Consider the following 17,210-nt stretch of genomic DNA (forward strand, 5'->3'; position numbering starts at 1 on the left):
AGACTTCTATGTTTCTATGTTTCTATGTTTCTACATACAGACATACCATGCATAAAATTGTAAAGGCCTAGGGGGAAAGAGTATCTCAGTTCCCCCATGCCTGGCGGCAGAGGTGGGTTTTAAGCAGCTTACGAAAGGCAAGGAGGGTGGGGGCAATTCTAATCTCTGGGGGGAGTTGGTTCCAGAGGGCCGGGGCCACCACAGAGAAGGCTCTTCCCCTGGGTCCCGCCAAGTGACATTGTTTGGTTGACGGGACCCAGAGAAGACCCACTCTGTGGGACCTAACTGGCCGCTGGGATTCATGCAGCAGAAGGCGGTCCCTGAGATAATCTTGTCCGGTGCCATGAAGGGCTTTATAGGTCATAACCAACACTTTGAATTGTGACCGGAAACTGATTGGCAACCAATATATATAAAAATATTAATCTATCATGGCCATTTCTGAATGGCTGATCCTCAGGGATGATATGATATATGATTTAATGTCATGTTATATATTTTAGTAGATATTTGTTCTGTCCTGCACTGATTAAAGAAAAGTCAGGCAACTGCCACATGATAAAAATGTGCAAATCAAACAGATTAGAATCATCGTATTAACAGGTTATATAGGGGTATTTAGCTTTTAATAAAATGTATAAAGAGTGGAAGAAGGCACTTTGGCTGAGTGTTTAATATGTTAGAAATATTGTTTCTACTAAATATCTGAAGAAATATTAATGATGAAGTTTAATTACATGACAATTGGTTCAACTGGATGACAAAACTAGAATAGTATGCCGCGAGGAGGAATGAACTATTTATCAACAAAATATTTGTATTTTATTGTACCAAATAGCAGGTGTATTGCATGGATGAATGTATGTGGAGAGAGAGAGAAAAAAAAAATCCTATCCCCCAAATTAGAACCCACATACATTTCAGTGTTAGAAAAAACAATTGCTGCCAACCTGCCTTCCACTGAGGACTTGTATACTGCACGAGTCAAAAAGAGGGCGGGGAAAATATTTACTGACCCCTCGCATCCTGGACACAAACTGTTTCAACTCCTACCCCCGAAAATGTCGCTACAGAGCACTGCACATCAAGACAACTAGACACAAGAACAGTTTTTCCCAAACACCATCACTCTACTAAACAAATAATTCCCTCCACACTGTCAGACTTTTTACTGTCTGCACTTCTATTTTTACTAGTTTTTTCTCATCATTCCTTTCACCCATTTCCTCCCACTTAGGACTGCATGACTGTAACTTGTTGCTTGTATCCTAAGATTTTTATTAATATTGATTGTTTCTTCATTGCTTATTTGACCCCTATGACAATCATTAAGTGTTGTACCACATGATTCTTGACAAATGTATCTTTTTCTTTTATGTACACTGAGAGCATATGCACCAAGACAAATTCCATGTGTGTCCAATCACACAGGGCCAATAAAATTCTATTCTATTATGTCCTGTGATGCTCAAATGTACATAGAAATTACAAATCTGAATAAATAAAATTAAAAGAAAGATATATTTTTTCAAAAAAAAATCTAACACTTTGTCATCTTGCCAAGATGGACAGAAGACCCTGTTGAAAATAAGCAAAGTTAGGAGACAGCTGAAAAAATATTAATGTAGATGCCTCTGAAGGTTAGCCATCATTTGTCCTCGTTCATGTATCTCTTCTCCTGTATCAATTTTTTCTCTCCCATCTCTCCTTCTTTACCACCACAAGTGTTCCATTCCCCTATCTCCCATTCAGCCATTCTCTCCCCCCCCCCTCTTACTGATGAATGAAGAAAGAGAAACATGTGCTTACATGCTAGTTTCTACGAACGAGAGTGGTTAATCTATGCAAGGCTGGTTATATGCAGATAAGTTAATTTTTTTAATTGAGTTTTTCTTTTACAAGCAATGAGTTAATTTTATTTATGTATGGGGCTCTTATTCTACAGGCAATGAATTTAATTTTGTAATGGTTACTTTATTTTATAGGTAATTAATTTGAACCAGTGGTTATTAATTAATTTTTGTTTTGTCCTATCCATGCCCTTTTCTGGAGTGTGGCTTCATATACACACCCACACATACATACACAAATACAAATCTCATGCCCATTTAGAGAGGGTGGAATCCTTAGGATGGATTTCACCTAGAACAGTGATGGCGAACCTATGGCACGGATGGCGAACCTATGGCACAGCCATATTTGCTGACATGCAAGCTGTTGCCCTAGATCAGCTCCAACGTGCATGTGTGTGCTGGCCAGCTGATTTTTGGCTTGCACAGAGGGCATTTTTAGCTTCCAGAGAGCCTCCGGGGGGATGGGGGAGGGCATTTTTACACACACACACACACACACACACACACACACACAGCTCCTGGGAAGCTTTTGGAGCCTGGGAAGGGCAAAACACGAGCCTATGGGCCCACCAGAAGTTGGGAAACAGGCCATTTCTGGCCTCCAGAGGGCGTCTGAGAGATGGGGGACGCTGTTTTTGCCCTCCCCAGGCATTGAATTATGGGCGTGGGCACTTGCGCATGTGCGATAGTGCGCGCCCATGCTCCTCTGGCACCCAAGGGAAAAAAGGTTCCCCATCACTGACCTAGAATAACAATTTTAAGCTAACAAGTTGGAAAAACTGGGCGTGTCGCAGGATACTTTCCTTGTGTTTATAGTTTATTTTTCCTTCTGTTTTCTTTCCCCTTTGAGAGGAGACGACTTTCGTCCGCACTAGCAAATATGGCATTATCCGCCCTGCCAATTTAATATTCCTCTGGCAATTTTGCAGGAAATGTGCAACATGTTTTCCAAGATAAGACAGGTTTGGGTTATAGAGAAAAACACTCTCCTGCTTTGGGCAAAAAAAAAAAAAAACAAACCCCCCAAAACAACACAAAAACAAAACAACCAAAACAGAATAATGAGCAGTTTCTTCTTTTAAAGCATCATTGTCATAATGTAATCTATAGCTTGTTAAAAAAAGATAAAATCCTTCCGTCGTCATAATAGGTTCTGATCACTGCTGATAGAAGGAACAGAGGAGAAAAACAACACACCGGGTTAATTGTGCAGCTTGGAAGTTCTTTTATTGTTCTGTGTGTTTCTTGAAAGCATTTTGCTACCAGCCAGAAAGAGCTGTGGGAATTGGTTACACCAGGTGCAGCTGTATTTAATAGTTGTGTTTATCACTTTGCTTGTCATGATCTACTTAGACAGAGAGACGGAGAAATTGCTTGATTTTACCCTTGCTAATTTTGTGAAGCATCTTCTAGCCGATAGCAGCAAAACAACCCCCCCCCCACCTTCTCACTCTCCTGGGGTGAACTTAACAAAGAATCTCTGCCAATTTCCTTGCCTTCATTCCTCTGTATGGCCAAACAGCAGTGGTGGAGTGAAAAATAACCACAACCTCTTGCCCTGTTTTTCATTGTCTGGTTTTCCGATTGGATAGATGCACGGATAAACATCTCCATCAAGTACCATAGTAGATTAGATTTAGTTTAGATTTATTGGATTTATATGCCACCCCTCTCCGCAAACTCGGGGCGGCTCACAACAAAGTAAAAACAATACATATCGTATCAGGAAAGACTTAATGAACTCAATCTGTATAGTCTGGAGGACAGAAGGAAAAGGGGGGACATGATCGAAACATTTAAATATATTAAAGGGTTAAATAAGGTTCAGGAGGGAAGTGTTTTTAATAGGAAAGTGAACACAAGAACAAGGGGACACAATCTGAAGTTAGTTGGGGGAAAGATCAAAAGCAACATGAGAAAATATTATTTTACTGAAAGAGTAGTAGATCCTTGGAACAAACTTCCAGCAGACGTGGTAGATAAATCCACAGTAACTGAATTTAAACATGCCTGGGATAAACATATATCCATCCTAAGATAAAATACAGAAAATAGTATAAGGGCAGACTAGATGGACCATGAGGTCTTTTTCTGCCGTCAGACTTCTATGTTTCTATGTTTCTATGTTTCTACATAATAACAAATCCAATACCCACCAATCCAATTACAATGTTAAGCTAAAGAATTCATAAAAAACAACCCCAAAATATTTAAAAAACAAGCACACAATCAATCTAACACCAAAACAACATGGGCAAGGGGGAGATGTTTCAGTTCCCCCATGCCTGACGGCAGAGGTGGGTTTTAAGGAGTTTGCGAAAGGCAAGGAGGGTGGGGGCAATCCTAATCTCAGGGGGGAGCTGGTTCCAGAGGGTCGGAGCCACCACAGAGAAGGCTCTTCCCCTGGGTCCCACCAGACGACATTGTTTAGTCGACGGGACCCGGAGAAGGCCAACTCTGTGGGACCGAATCGGTCGCTGGGATTCGTGCGGCAGAAGGCGGCCCTGGAGATATTCTGGTCCGGTGCCATGAAGGGCTTTATAGGTCATAACCAACACTTTGAATTGTGACCGGAAACTGATCAGCCACCAATGCAGACTGCGGAGTGTTGGAGTGATATGGGCATACTTAGAGAAGCCCATGATTGCTCTCGCAGCTGCATTCTGCACGATCTGAAGTTTCCGAACATTCTTCAAAGGTAGCCCCATGTAGAGAGCATTACAGTAGTCGAGCCTCCAGGTGATGAGGGCATGAGTGACTGTGAGTAGTGACTCCCGGTCCAAATAGTAAGCATTAGGTGGGGCTACACTTACTTTTGATCGGAAAGTTGCATCTGTTAAGAACTAAAGCGACCAGGATTCCTTACACAAACGTCAACACAGTCTTCCAACAACTGCACTGACTGGTTCAAGGTTTTTATTGTGGCCATACAGACAATTAGGGGTCAAGATTCTTGGCGGATTGACTTTCGGTTAGATTTGGCAATTATGTCATATATCTACTCATGTATTATATCTACTATTCTTCTATTCTAATCTTCTTATACTACTCTCATATTATCCTTCTATTCTCTAATTGATATATTCTATTCCTAAATTTTCACTTCTATTCTGTCTCTAACATATTTTACTCGAGTATAACCTCTATAACCTTCATTGTGTATTGTTGTGTATTGGACTAACTAACTAACTAACTAACTAACTGTTGTGGTTAGCTCTGGACCAGCTCCTGCCCCAAGGGCTGTGGATGTGGGGGAGACATCCACATGCTGCAAGCCTGTTTTGCCCCCCCTAGTAGAATCTGCTGATGAAGGCTCCTCTGACCAAGAAGACATGAGTGACAGGGAGGAGGAGAGTGAGGCAGACAGCTCAGAAGGAGATCAATTATCTAGCTCCTCCTTGGATTCGGAACAAGAGTTAATGATACAGCCACGCATGCGGAGAGCGATGCATAGGCAACAACAACTGAGAGATTATTATCAAAGAAAATGAGGCCACCTGTGGTTGGGTGGGGCTGTGGTCATTAGTGAGGCTGCTATAAATAGCAGCCTGTGGGTTTGGCCATTGTGGAGGATTATCAGTTTGTTTGGAGACCAGTGCTCTTTGCTATCCCTAAAGAGGGCTTAGTTTAAGTGAATTTTCAGTATAAAGAACATTGTTTTGAATTTTCAAACGTGTGTGTGTCTGAAATTTGTACCTGTGAATTTTTGGGAGGAGTCTACCAGAGAGCCCGACAGAACACTAACTAACTAACTAACTAACTAACCTGAACTGAACTGAACTGAACTGAACTGAGCTAAACTAAACTAAACTAAAAAATAAAATAAAATAAATAAAATAAATAAAATAAAATAAAATAAAATAAATAAAATAAATTAAATAAAATAAAATAAAATAAAATAAAATAAAATAAAATAAAATAAAATAAAATAAAATAAAATAAAATAAAATAAAATAAAATAAAATAAAATAAAATAAAATAAACTCTGGTTTCTGCTTATCAGCAGGAATGTTGAGCTCATGGGAGAACCCATTTTGATTTTCCGCTAGGTTGACAGTTCTCTTTTCATTCTTTTAAAAATTAAAAAAACAGGTAAATTTTTCCCCAGCAGCATTGGTTGGCTGTCCACGTCCCCAAACCAGTCATCCAGTCGCCGCTACTTGAAAGTGGCTGGGCAAATACCCCTCAGCACACACACAGAGGTTTCTCTGGATGTGCAGAGGGTCATTTCCCCAAGGGTCACTCCCCAAAATGTACACATTTGTCACAATATAAACAGGAAAGTGGGACCCACCCCTGACATGAAAACATGGAACCCTGCCACTGTATAGTGGGTGTTCTGCCGGTGTGTTTCAACCGCCCATAATTATAGGGTAATTAGTCCAGGAAGACACACACCACACGATAAAAGGAAAACCCAAAAGTTTTTATAAACAGAAAAACAGAAACAGCTCCCTTCTTAAATGTCAAAGGGATTTTCTGGTACACACAAAGTACAAGTTAAATGCAATCCAATTGCTCACCCAATAATTAGGAAATTGAGTCCAATTATAAAGTCTAGAGAGTCCACACACAAGCTTGAACAGCACAAAAACCACGATCTTGACAAAACAATGAATCAGATAAACTGCCCTGATAAACACCAAGCTGCTCTTTTATCTGTAGCACTAATTACAGCAGCCCCACCCAACCACAGGTGGCCTCATTTTCTCTTGTAATAATCCTTCAGTTGTTGTCTCCTATGCATCACTCTATGCATGCGTGGATGTTCAGAATCCAGGGATGATACAGATGATTGATCTCCTCCTAGGCTGTCTGCCAAACTCCCCTCTTCCCTGTCACTCACGCTTCCTTGGTCAGAGGAGGCTTGGTCGGCAGATTTCATAGGGAGCAAAACAGGCCTGCGGCATGTGGATGTTTCCTTCACATCCACCTGCACATTCCTTGGGGCAGGAGCTGGGCCAGAGCTAACCACAACAAGTGGGACACCATCCTTCGGTGAACTAATTAAGGTCCTCTGAATTGCCAAAGCTCTACCGCCTTGGTGTAACATAGAAAGTCTTCAACTTCAACTCTCCATAGGGAAAATATATCACTCTCCTGCCGGATCACTTTGATCTGGTTTCAGTATGCCCTAGTTTCAGTTGTCCTAATACAATGGAAACTGCCTTTCATTGAGGATCTGTATACTGCACGAGTCAAAAAAAAGGCGATGAAAATATTTATTGATCCCTCGCATCCTGGATATAAATTGTTTCAACTCCTACCCTCAAAACAACACTGCAGAGCACTGCACACCAAGACAACTAGACACAAGAACAGCTTTTTTCTGAATGCCATCACTCTGCTAAACAAATAATTCCCTCACCATTGTCAAACTATTCACTAAGACTGCATTTAAGATTTATTAGATTTGTATGCCGTCCCTCTCCAAAGATTCAGGGTGGCTCACAACAAAAACAACAACACAATACATAGAATACAAATCCAATAGAGTTAAAAAACGAGATTTAAAACCCATAGATATTAAAAGCATTACTATTACTATTAGTCTTCTCATCATTCCTATCACCCATCTCCTCCCACTTATGACTGGATGACTGTAACTTGTTGCATGTATCCTTATGATTTATATTAATATTGATTGTTTCCTGATTGCTTATTTGTACCGCATGGCAATCATTAAGTATTGTACCTTTTGATTCTTGACAAATGTATCTTTTCTTTTATGTACACTGAGAACTTATGCACCAAAGACAAATTCCTTGTGTGTCTAATCACACTTGGCCAGTAAAAATTCTATTCTGTTCTATTCTATTCTATTCTATTCTATTCTACCCAGGGGAACCCAGGGGAAGAGCCTTCTCTGTGGTGGCCCCGGCCCTCTGGAATCAATTCCCTCCAGAGATTCAAATAGCCCCCACCCTCCTCGTCTTCCGTAAAATGCTGAAAATCCACTTTTGTTGCCAGGCGTGGGGATAATTACCATCTTTCCCCCTTTTTTATTATGTTTTTGGCCTTACTGTATGATAGATTAGGTTGAATGTGTATGATTTAGATTTGTATTAGATTTGTAATATATTGTATTACTGTTATGCTGCGAGCTGCCCTGAGTCTTCGGAGAGGGGCGGCATACAAATCTAATAAACTATGACTACTCTACTCTACTCTACAGAGGACAGACTGGAAGAAGACATGTCTTTAGTATATTTATGCCCTATTTATTGAATACTTAATAGGTTTTTTATTGTCCTTCCTACTCTGGTACCTTAGTATGATCCTTAATTACTTTTAAAATAGGAAATAATTAAATAAGTAAATGTAATGTCAGAATCGGCATAAGGAGCTGGTCTTTTCCTTCACAACCACCCATCTACATCTTTTTTCTTTTCCTTGCCTTTCCTAATTTCTATTGAAACTCAGAAATCCCCAGGGAAGTGTATTCCCCTGTCCCTCCATCACTAGTGTAAGCAATCAGGGAGATTGTGCAACATGTGCTGTAGGAAATATCCCACCAATAGAATGTGCCAACTATCGCCACCATCTCTAACAAAAACAAATAAACAAAGTAAGTTAAAAAATATATACTACCTACTGAACTTCAACAAAAATTCTCTGTAAAAAAAAAATCTGTTCTGTTTTTACAAGGTTAGAAAACTTTCGAGAATGTGCAAGATCTATTAATTCGGGCTACTTCATTAATGCTAATTAAGGGAAAGTTCAAAAAGAAGGCATGAAAATCCTCACGATTTTTATCTTCAGAATTTGATACCGAGAGAAGAACTTAGAAACACAGAATATAGATTTTCAACAAGGACACCAGAGTCACAAAGAAAAACTGTAAACTCATTCAGACATTATCTGAAAGCATGGATAAGGAAAAGCATGCTGAAAAGATATTATAAAAAGGACAATATTTGAGAAAAAAAAAAACCTACCCCCTATTAATTCTGGAGATGAAACCACCGTTATAACCCTTAGCAGTTCAAGAGAAGGAAATAAATGAAGTCCTTCCACCATCTCGACTTTGCAGTGTGATATATTTCACATACCTGTATAAATAAATCTACCAGGAGCTCCTTTGCAAAATTGTTTGGATTTGTACGATAATGTTACTTCAACCACACCAGGGATGTGACGAGGGGGTGTTTGGACCCGGATGGCGTGTGGGGTGATCAGCTGAGAATAAAGAGACAACATGTTGAGACAGTTATGGCAATTGTGATTTTCACAGAAAAGTAGCTTCTGTTCTTAGTGTGCACCTATTGATGAACCTGTAGGTCAAAATTCAGCAGAAGGAAACTTTCCCAGTGTTTGAAAAAGTGCTGGATTATTTGGGTCAGCTTCAGAGAAGTGTCTCGGTGTCAAAAATTAAACAGGAAAAGAAAAATATAGAAGATCCCAGATTTAGAAAATCTTAGAAAATTCTCAGATGGGGAAATAAACAAATGAAATCCAAGAAAGAAGTGAGGGAGAGAGGGAAGGAGGGAGGGAGGGAAGGAAGGAAGGAGATATTGCATGGATATCATAGTTCCCTTTAAGCTGAGCCGTGAGCAATCGCTCACTTAAAAATCATCATCCACTCAGAGTTTTCCAAACCTGCCCAGAAGCCGAGAGGGAAGGAGAGAGAGGGAAGGAGAGAGAGAGGAAGAGAGGAAGAGAGAGAAACAGATAGAAAAAAGAGAGGAAGGAAAAGAGAAAGAAAAAGAATGGGAGTAAGGAAGAGAGAAACTAGCTCAACTATTTAAGTAGCATTTTGATATTGACAGAGTTGCCCTATTATGAGCTCACTGTTATAGACACACACAGTACAGTATTTTATTTTGAAATTCTCTGAGGCAAAACAGGGTGGGTTTTTTGTTTGTTTGTTTGTTTGTTTGTTCGTTCGTTCGTTCGTTTATTTATTTATTTAATATTTCTGTGCCGCCCAGTCCCAAAGGGACTGCCGCTCAGACACTATACTTTTCCGCCCACCCCCCAAAAAAATTAGAGGGAACACTGATGGATATACCTAGGTATATCCAGTAATGGGCTGCTGCCACCACCGAGGGGAACACAGTGGGGGTAGTATGTTTATGCCCTATTTATTGAATACTTGATAGTTTTTTATTGTCCTTCCTACTCTGGTACCTTAGTATGATCCTTAATTACTTTTAAAATAGGAAATAATTAAATAGTACTCATAAATGCTTTAATTATTTTAATCATTATCTAGATCTGAATTTTGATAGCAATTAAATAAAATTGAACTACTTGCCTAATCTGTTATCATACTGAACCTTGTGGGTTCAGTACAAAACCTTAACATGTTACTATGTTCTTCAACACATAATGTTGTCTATCATTTGTCCTTTTTGTGGCTATTCAAATAAAGTGACTTAATCACCTGAAAAAGAGTCCAAGCACCTATTTGAAAACCTATCTTGGTCGGTAAGCTACTCCCACCCAGTCACATGACTTTTAAGCCACCGCCGGTCACAATCCATTCCTACACAGTCACATGAGCCACACCCACAAAATAAGCCACACCCACAGTGTGGCAGTAAAAATTCTGGCAGCCCATCATGGGGTATACCCATAACAGGTCATGCGGCTACGTTTTGGACCAATTGTAGACTCTGAATACTTTTCAAGAGTAGGCCCATATAGAGTGCATTGCAATAGTCGAGACGTGAGGTGATAAGGGCGGGAGTGATTGTGAGTTTAAATTCCTGATCCAAGTAGGGCTGCAACCAGTGTTCCCTCTAATTTTTTTGGGGGGTGGGTGGAAAAGTATAGTGTCTGAGCGGCAGTCCCTTTGGGACTGGGCGGCACAGAAATAATAAATAAGTAAGTAAGTAAGTAAGTAAGTAAGTAAGTAAGTAAGTAAGTAAATAAATAAACAAACAAACAAACAAACAAAAAACCCACCCTGTTTTGCCTCAGAGAATTTCAAAATAAAATACTGTACTGTGTGTCTATAACAGTGAGCTCATAATAGGGCAACTCTATCAATATCAAAATGCCACTTAAATAATTGAGCTAGTTTCAAACTAGATTTTGATTTTCTTTCTCTCTTCCTTACTCCCATTCTTTTTCTTTCTCTTTTCCTTCCTCTCTTTTTTCTATCTGTTTCTCTCTCTTCCTCTCTCTCTCCTTCCCTCTCACTCTTTCCCTCTCGGCTTCTGGGCAGGTTTGGAAAACTCTGAGTTGATGATGATTTTTAAGTGAGCGATTGCTCACTGCGCAGCTTAGAGGGAACTATTGCTGCAATTGGTGCACAAGTTGAATTTGTGCAAAGGCCCCCATTCCTCCCCATTCTGGAATTCTAAACTACTTGCTTTATTTTCCAAAGTGGAGTTAACATAATTTGGAATTCCCTGTGATTTTTCTTTTGGATTTTTTACCAAAATGGATATCTTAATTGTTTGTTTGTTTATTAACTTGAACTCTGACACTTTATGAATTATAGTCAAAGTATAGTCAAGGCATACTTGACAAAACCAGTTATAGTCAAAGGAATAACCTCTGGTTTTGCCAAGTATGTTTTACCCTTACAGAGAAATATAAGTCAGCAGGTAAAAGACTCTCTTTATGTGTGTCTGTGTTTGTGTGGATGTGCATGCACACCCATGAACATGGATGTGCATGCTATCTATAATCACATCTGCATTGTTTTTCATTGTTGTTTGGAAGATGGTAACCAACCTGAATGAAAGAAAATGATAATTTGCACTTACACTATGTAGACGGGACTCAAATTAAAACAGAAAGAGAGTAATGGAGAACGTTATGAAACTTTGTTCTCCACTGATGCTCTATTGATGCTCATCGTGAGAAGTGATAAGTGCAATTCCAAACTATCTTGATTCTTCAAGAAAAAAAATGCAACTAGGAAGGAAGAGTGCCTACCTCACTCCACACAAGCATGGTCCCAAAGACGACTTGAAGCCCATCGAAAAAGTTGTCCCCTATAATGATCACCATGGCTCCACCAGTGGTCCAGCCTTCACTTGGACTAATAGCTTTGATGCATGGAGTGGCTAAAAAAAAAGTCACGAGGAAAAGAAAAGAAAGGGAGAATAGAGTTAGCTTTCAGATGAAGCACCTATGAAGACTTCTTTTGATAGTTCCCAATTTCTCAGCTATCTCCCCACCCCGCCACCCCATAATGTCAATGTCGCACAAGGCACAATGATACAGGAACTCTGGAAACATAACATTAAGTTACAAATGATTGAATATGCATATTTAACAATATATGTGTTGACAGCTGCCAGAATTGTATTTGCACAATACTGGAAAAATGAAGATGTACTTATAGATGAAAGTGTAATTAGAAAAATACTAGACTGTGTAGAGATGGATAGACTGACAACAATAAAAAGAGATAAGGAAGAAACAGAATATATACTGCTCAAAAAAATAAAGGGAACACTCAAAGAACACATCCTAGATTTGAATGAATGAAATATTCTCATTGAATACTTTGTTATGTACGAAGTTGAATGTGCTGGTAACAAAATGAAATTGATGGTCAATCAGTGTTGCTTCCTAAGTGGACAGTTTGATTTCACAGAAGTTTGATTTACTTGGAGTTATATTGTGTTGTTTAAGTGTTTTATTTATTTATTTATTTATTTATTTATTTTTGAGCAGTATATTTTAACATGGGAGGTAGGATAGGATAGGATAGGATGGGATGGGATGGGATGGAATGGGATGGAATGGAATGGAATAGAATAGAATAGAATAGAATTTTTATTGGCCAAGTGTGATTGGACACAAAGGGAATTTGTCATTTGTACATATGTTTTATCAATGGTTGGACAAGAAAGGTAGAAACTAGAGGATGAAAGATTACTGAAATATATGTGTAAATGAAGTAAAAAAAAATTACTATAAAAAGTATATTGACGTATTTTAACTCTGGATATTATCATTACTACTTTTATCACTCGTTTATTATAAACAAATTGATCCAGACAATGCACTGTTTATTAAGCACCCATGTGTTTTAAAGAAGAAAAAAAGTGTGTAAATAAAAAAATTAAAAGTATTATTTAAAAAGTTACAAATTATTACACACACACATACATACTCAAACTCATGATAACACCCAACCTTATGAGCTTCCTGTAATCATGAATTGCAATCCATGAGACTTTAGGTGAGAATGCCAAAACTGTATACTATATGCGACCCATTTCAACCATTTAGATTCATGTTCACCATCATTAACAGTATTGGGTTGCTACAGATAAGGATGAGGCACCAGTAGCAAAAATTGAGCTTTGCTTCTGCTGCGGGCGGACGCATCCCAGCGAGAGTTTGCTTCCGCGCATGGGCACATGAGAGAGATTTTGGTGGGATTTTTTGCTTCCATGCACACAGGGAAGCAAAAAAAAATATCACCAAGATCACTTTATCGTGTGTGTCTCCTCATTAGAGTTTGCTTCCTGCACATGTGCAGAACCAAAATCTCGCTGGGATGCGCACCCACAGTAGAAGCAAAACTGCATGTGCAGCACACTGGTAGCAGCAGAATCGGGAATCCATCCCTGATCATTAGTGGTTGTCTGAATTACATGCTCAGTTTGTCCTGGGCCCCTGAAGAAACTTCTGGAAGATTTCAGCCAAGAAGATCTGTCCCAAACAAGCTTTTCAAAGTTTGTTTAGCAGGGGTTTGCCAAAGGCAGAGAGAACGGACAAATTAAGTGCCTAAAACAGATGCTGAAAAGACCTTTTTCACCCCGCACTCTCTTGTTTCTGGATAATTTTGGAAAATTCTTTTGCCTTTCAGTGACTGTCCATCTTCTATGCTGTCAAGCGTTTAGGACAATTCACATGAGAATTTTCATTCATTTTCTTTCTTTTCCCCTTTTTAAAAAATATTTTTTATTAATTTTCCACTTTTAAAAAAGCAAACACAATAGTAAGTACAATAGAAAAATTAAATTAATAGTAGTATATATGGATATTAGCATTATATTAGCATTAAAGTAACTATATTTATATTATATTAATTACACACCAGACTATAATTTGTCTCAAGTATATAAATTAGTACACGCTTTTTTCCATTAACAAATTAATTTCATATATATGTCAATGATTTATCATGCAGGCTACATTGCTCCCCCCAAAAAAATTGTGTAAAGTCTAAATTTTATTTATTACATACGTCAAAGTATTTTAAAAAGTAAAAATAATAAACAAATTAACATTATTAAAACAATTATAAAGCAAAACTAAACTACCTACACCTTTCTTTAGATTCTTAACACATATTTTATTGTTGTATATATTTTCCAAAGCAATCCTTTATGATTATGCATTACTGCTTTTCTTCAATATGAACAACTGTCATTTATCCGTTGAATTTTCATTCGGTTTCTATGGCTCACCATCTCCCTGGCTTCTTCTCCAGTCTGGGAACTGAAATTTGGAAATACTGAAGATTCACAGAGTACTTTATAGTGTTTTGCAGTCTTGCTGTAATTAAGACATTGGCTGACACACGGAGAGAAAGGAAAATGTCCTCCCTCATAATTTACTGGAAAGACCACAAATGACTAGGTTCATATAACGCATTACACCACAAAGAAACAAATTAGTGTTCTGTGTAGCCAGGGAGAAAGAAGTCAGGTAAATTGGGATGCTAAATGATGACAGTGGTACCTCTACCTAAGAACGCCTCTACTTACAAACTTTTCTAGATAAGAACTGGGTGTTCAAGATTTTTGTTGCCTCTTCTCAAGAACCATTCTCCACTTACAAACCTGAGCCTTCGAAACTGTAACAGGAAAAGGCAGGGAGAAGCCTCCATGGGGCCTCTATAGGAATCTCCTGGGAGGAAAGGATTCACTTTGATAGCAGTGGGAGGCATGTAATTCAGAGATAAAACGCACCTGGTTCGCTCCTTCCTGTTGGTCATCAGAGAGCCTGGCGCGAAGGGAGCGTGAAGCTCCACGCTGCTATTTGGGTTCTTTTACCCTCAGTGCATGCACAAAGCATTCTGTACATGCACAGAGGATAAGGGAACCCAAACAGCAATGTCTGGGTGGGTGAGTGGGTGGACCCTTGCACTCCCTCCGATTCCAAACAGCATTGAGCAAACTGGGAGCATTTCACCTCTGGTGTAATTTAACTAATGGTTCGCTCAGAGTCAGGTTGAGCCATGCCTATCATGACAGCCAACCTGACCCTGGGAGAACCGGATGTTAAATTATCTGAATCCCACCACTGGCTATAAGCCAGGAAACTGGTTTGATTTGAACTAAGGGGGGACATGATCGAAACATTTAAATATGTTAAAGGGTTAAATAAGGTCCAGGAGGGAAGTGTTTTTAATAGGAAAGTGAACACAAGAACAAGGGGACACAATCTGAAGTTAGTTGGGGGAAAGATCAAAAGCAACGTGAGAAAATATTATTTTACTGAAAGAGTCGTAGATCCTTGGAACAAACTTCCAGCAGACGTGGTAGATAAATCCACAGTAACTGAATTTAAACATGCCTGGGATAAACATATATCCATCCTAAGATAAAATACAGGAAATAGTATAAGGGCAGACTAGATGGACCATGAGGTCTTTTTCTGCCGTCAGACTTCTATGTTTCTATGTTTCTATGTTTCTAAGCCTGTCTGAAGGAAAGGAGGATACAAATCTGAGAAACAGTTGCAATGAAATTTGAATACACTCAGTAGTAGATCTCATGTATTCCCTAGACTAGAGAAACCCCCAAGGGTTTTAGGTAGCCAGGGTAAGAATTCCACTAGTGTCTCCAGAGGGTGGCTACCACCCATATAATTCAGTACTTGATTAGATGCATCACTGAATCTTGAACTGGATTAAAGTAGCGATCCGCCAGGGAAGCGAATCATGGTTGCGGTACTTGCCAGTTTCACATAAAGCATTTACAGCAAATTCTTCTTTTTAGTTGCTTGCTGATTTCAAAAAGGCAGGGGGTGCCTTCCAGGGGGCAAGTCCTCCCAAAGTGGATGATATGGCAACATCATGGAATAAATAATTTATCATAAATGCTTCCCTCAATTGAGAAAGTAAAAATTATAAAAAGAGAGAAGGCTAACAAAAGCGCAGCAGTTTTTAAAACATTGCTTGAAAAAGAAGGTTTCAGGAATAGGATGGCTAGGCTAGGCTAGGCTAGGCTAGGCTAGGCTAGGCTAGGCTAGGCTAGGCTAGGCTAGGCTAGGCTAGGCTAGGCTAGGCTAGGCTAGGCTAGGCTAGGCTAGGCTAGGCTAGGCTAGGCTAGGCTAGGCTAGAATAGAATAGAATAGAATAGAATAGAATCATACTGATGGCAAACCTTTTTTTCCTCGGGTGCCAAAAGTATATGGGTGAGTCCTATTGCGTATTCGCAAGTGCCCACACCCATAATTCAATGCCTGGGGAAGGCGAAAATGGCTTCCCCGCCCCATGGAGGCTCTCTGGAGGCTGGAAACAGCCTGTTTCCCAACTTATGGTGGGTCCAGTAGGCTCGTGTTTTGTTCTCCCCAGGCGCCAAAGGCTTCCCTGGAGCTGGGGGAGGGTAAAAACACTTTCTCCCAGCCCTCTGGAGGATCTCTGGAAGCCAAAAATGCCCGCCCGGAGCCTCTGTGGGCCAAAAATCAGCTGGCTGGCACACACATGCACATCGGAGCTGAGCTAGGGCAACAACTTGGGTGCCAGCAGATATGGCTCCGCGTGCCACCTGTGGCACCTATGCCATAGGTTCACTATTACTGACCTAATCTACTTTTCCAACCACTTTTCTTCTGCATCTCTTTTTCTTAGTAGACTAGGATTTAAATGTTTCATGTTGCAAGTGAGTGGGTGGAATTAGTTTCACCTTGTATAACTGAGCTTGTTTGGGGTTAACTGTGTTCCTTTGGGGATTGGCTAACTGGGTCATTTAATCACAACATATTAAGTTCCTAATTGTCCCAGATAAGTGTGTTGTGGGAAGAGGTCTAAGGCAAGGATGGATATAGGCCTCATCCAGTGCCATTATCTAGCAGCTAATAATTAAACTCTGCTGCTTACGATTCCCTCAAGGCTTGTAGCCATTGATAGAAAGGTCCTGCGTGGGTTTTTCTAACTTGGTGGCTATCGTCGCACCTCCTGCAGTAAATTCCACAGTTTATCTATACAGTACTGTATATTATTTAAAGAAGCATCTGTGTTTAATTTCTCTAGGTTTACTGTACATGGATGACTGTCAGTTATAATAACTTGGGAGACCCAAAAAAAGTTTCTAGGCATTTTTTTCCCCTCACCACAATTGAAACATAGAAACATAGAAACATAGAAGTCTGACGGCAGAAAAAGACCTCCTGGTCCATCTAGTCTGCCCTTATACTATTTTCTGTATTTTA

General features: G+C 39.6%; 1 protein-coding gene across 2 annotated transcripts in view; it reads right to left on the reverse strand.

Moving 5' to 3' along the window:
- EBF2 (EBF transcription factor 2) overlaps window positions 1-17,210 on the reverse strand; it is a 347,547-nt gene that overhangs the window by 50,357 nt on the left and 279,980 nt on the right. For both annotated transcript variants that reach the window (XM_070765697.1, XM_070765698.1), the window contains exons 9-10: window positions 11,745-11,875; window positions 8,906-9,032 (exon numbers count right to left, since the gene is read on the reverse strand). In XM_070765697.1, the coding sequence (XP_070621798.1) occupies window positions 8,906-9,032; window positions 11,745-11,875 (258 nt within the window). The remainder of the gene's footprint in view (window positions 1-8,905; window positions 9,033-11,744; window positions 11,876-17,210) is intronic.

This window comes from Erythrolamprus reginae, chromosome 12 (genome assembly GCF_031021105.1).
Source record: "Erythrolamprus reginae isolate rEryReg1 chromosome 12, rEryReg1.hap1, whole genome shotgun sequence".
NCBI classification, from domain to species: domain Eukaryota; kingdom Metazoa; phylum Chordata; class Lepidosauria; order Squamata; family Dipsadidae; genus Erythrolamprus; species Erythrolamprus reginae.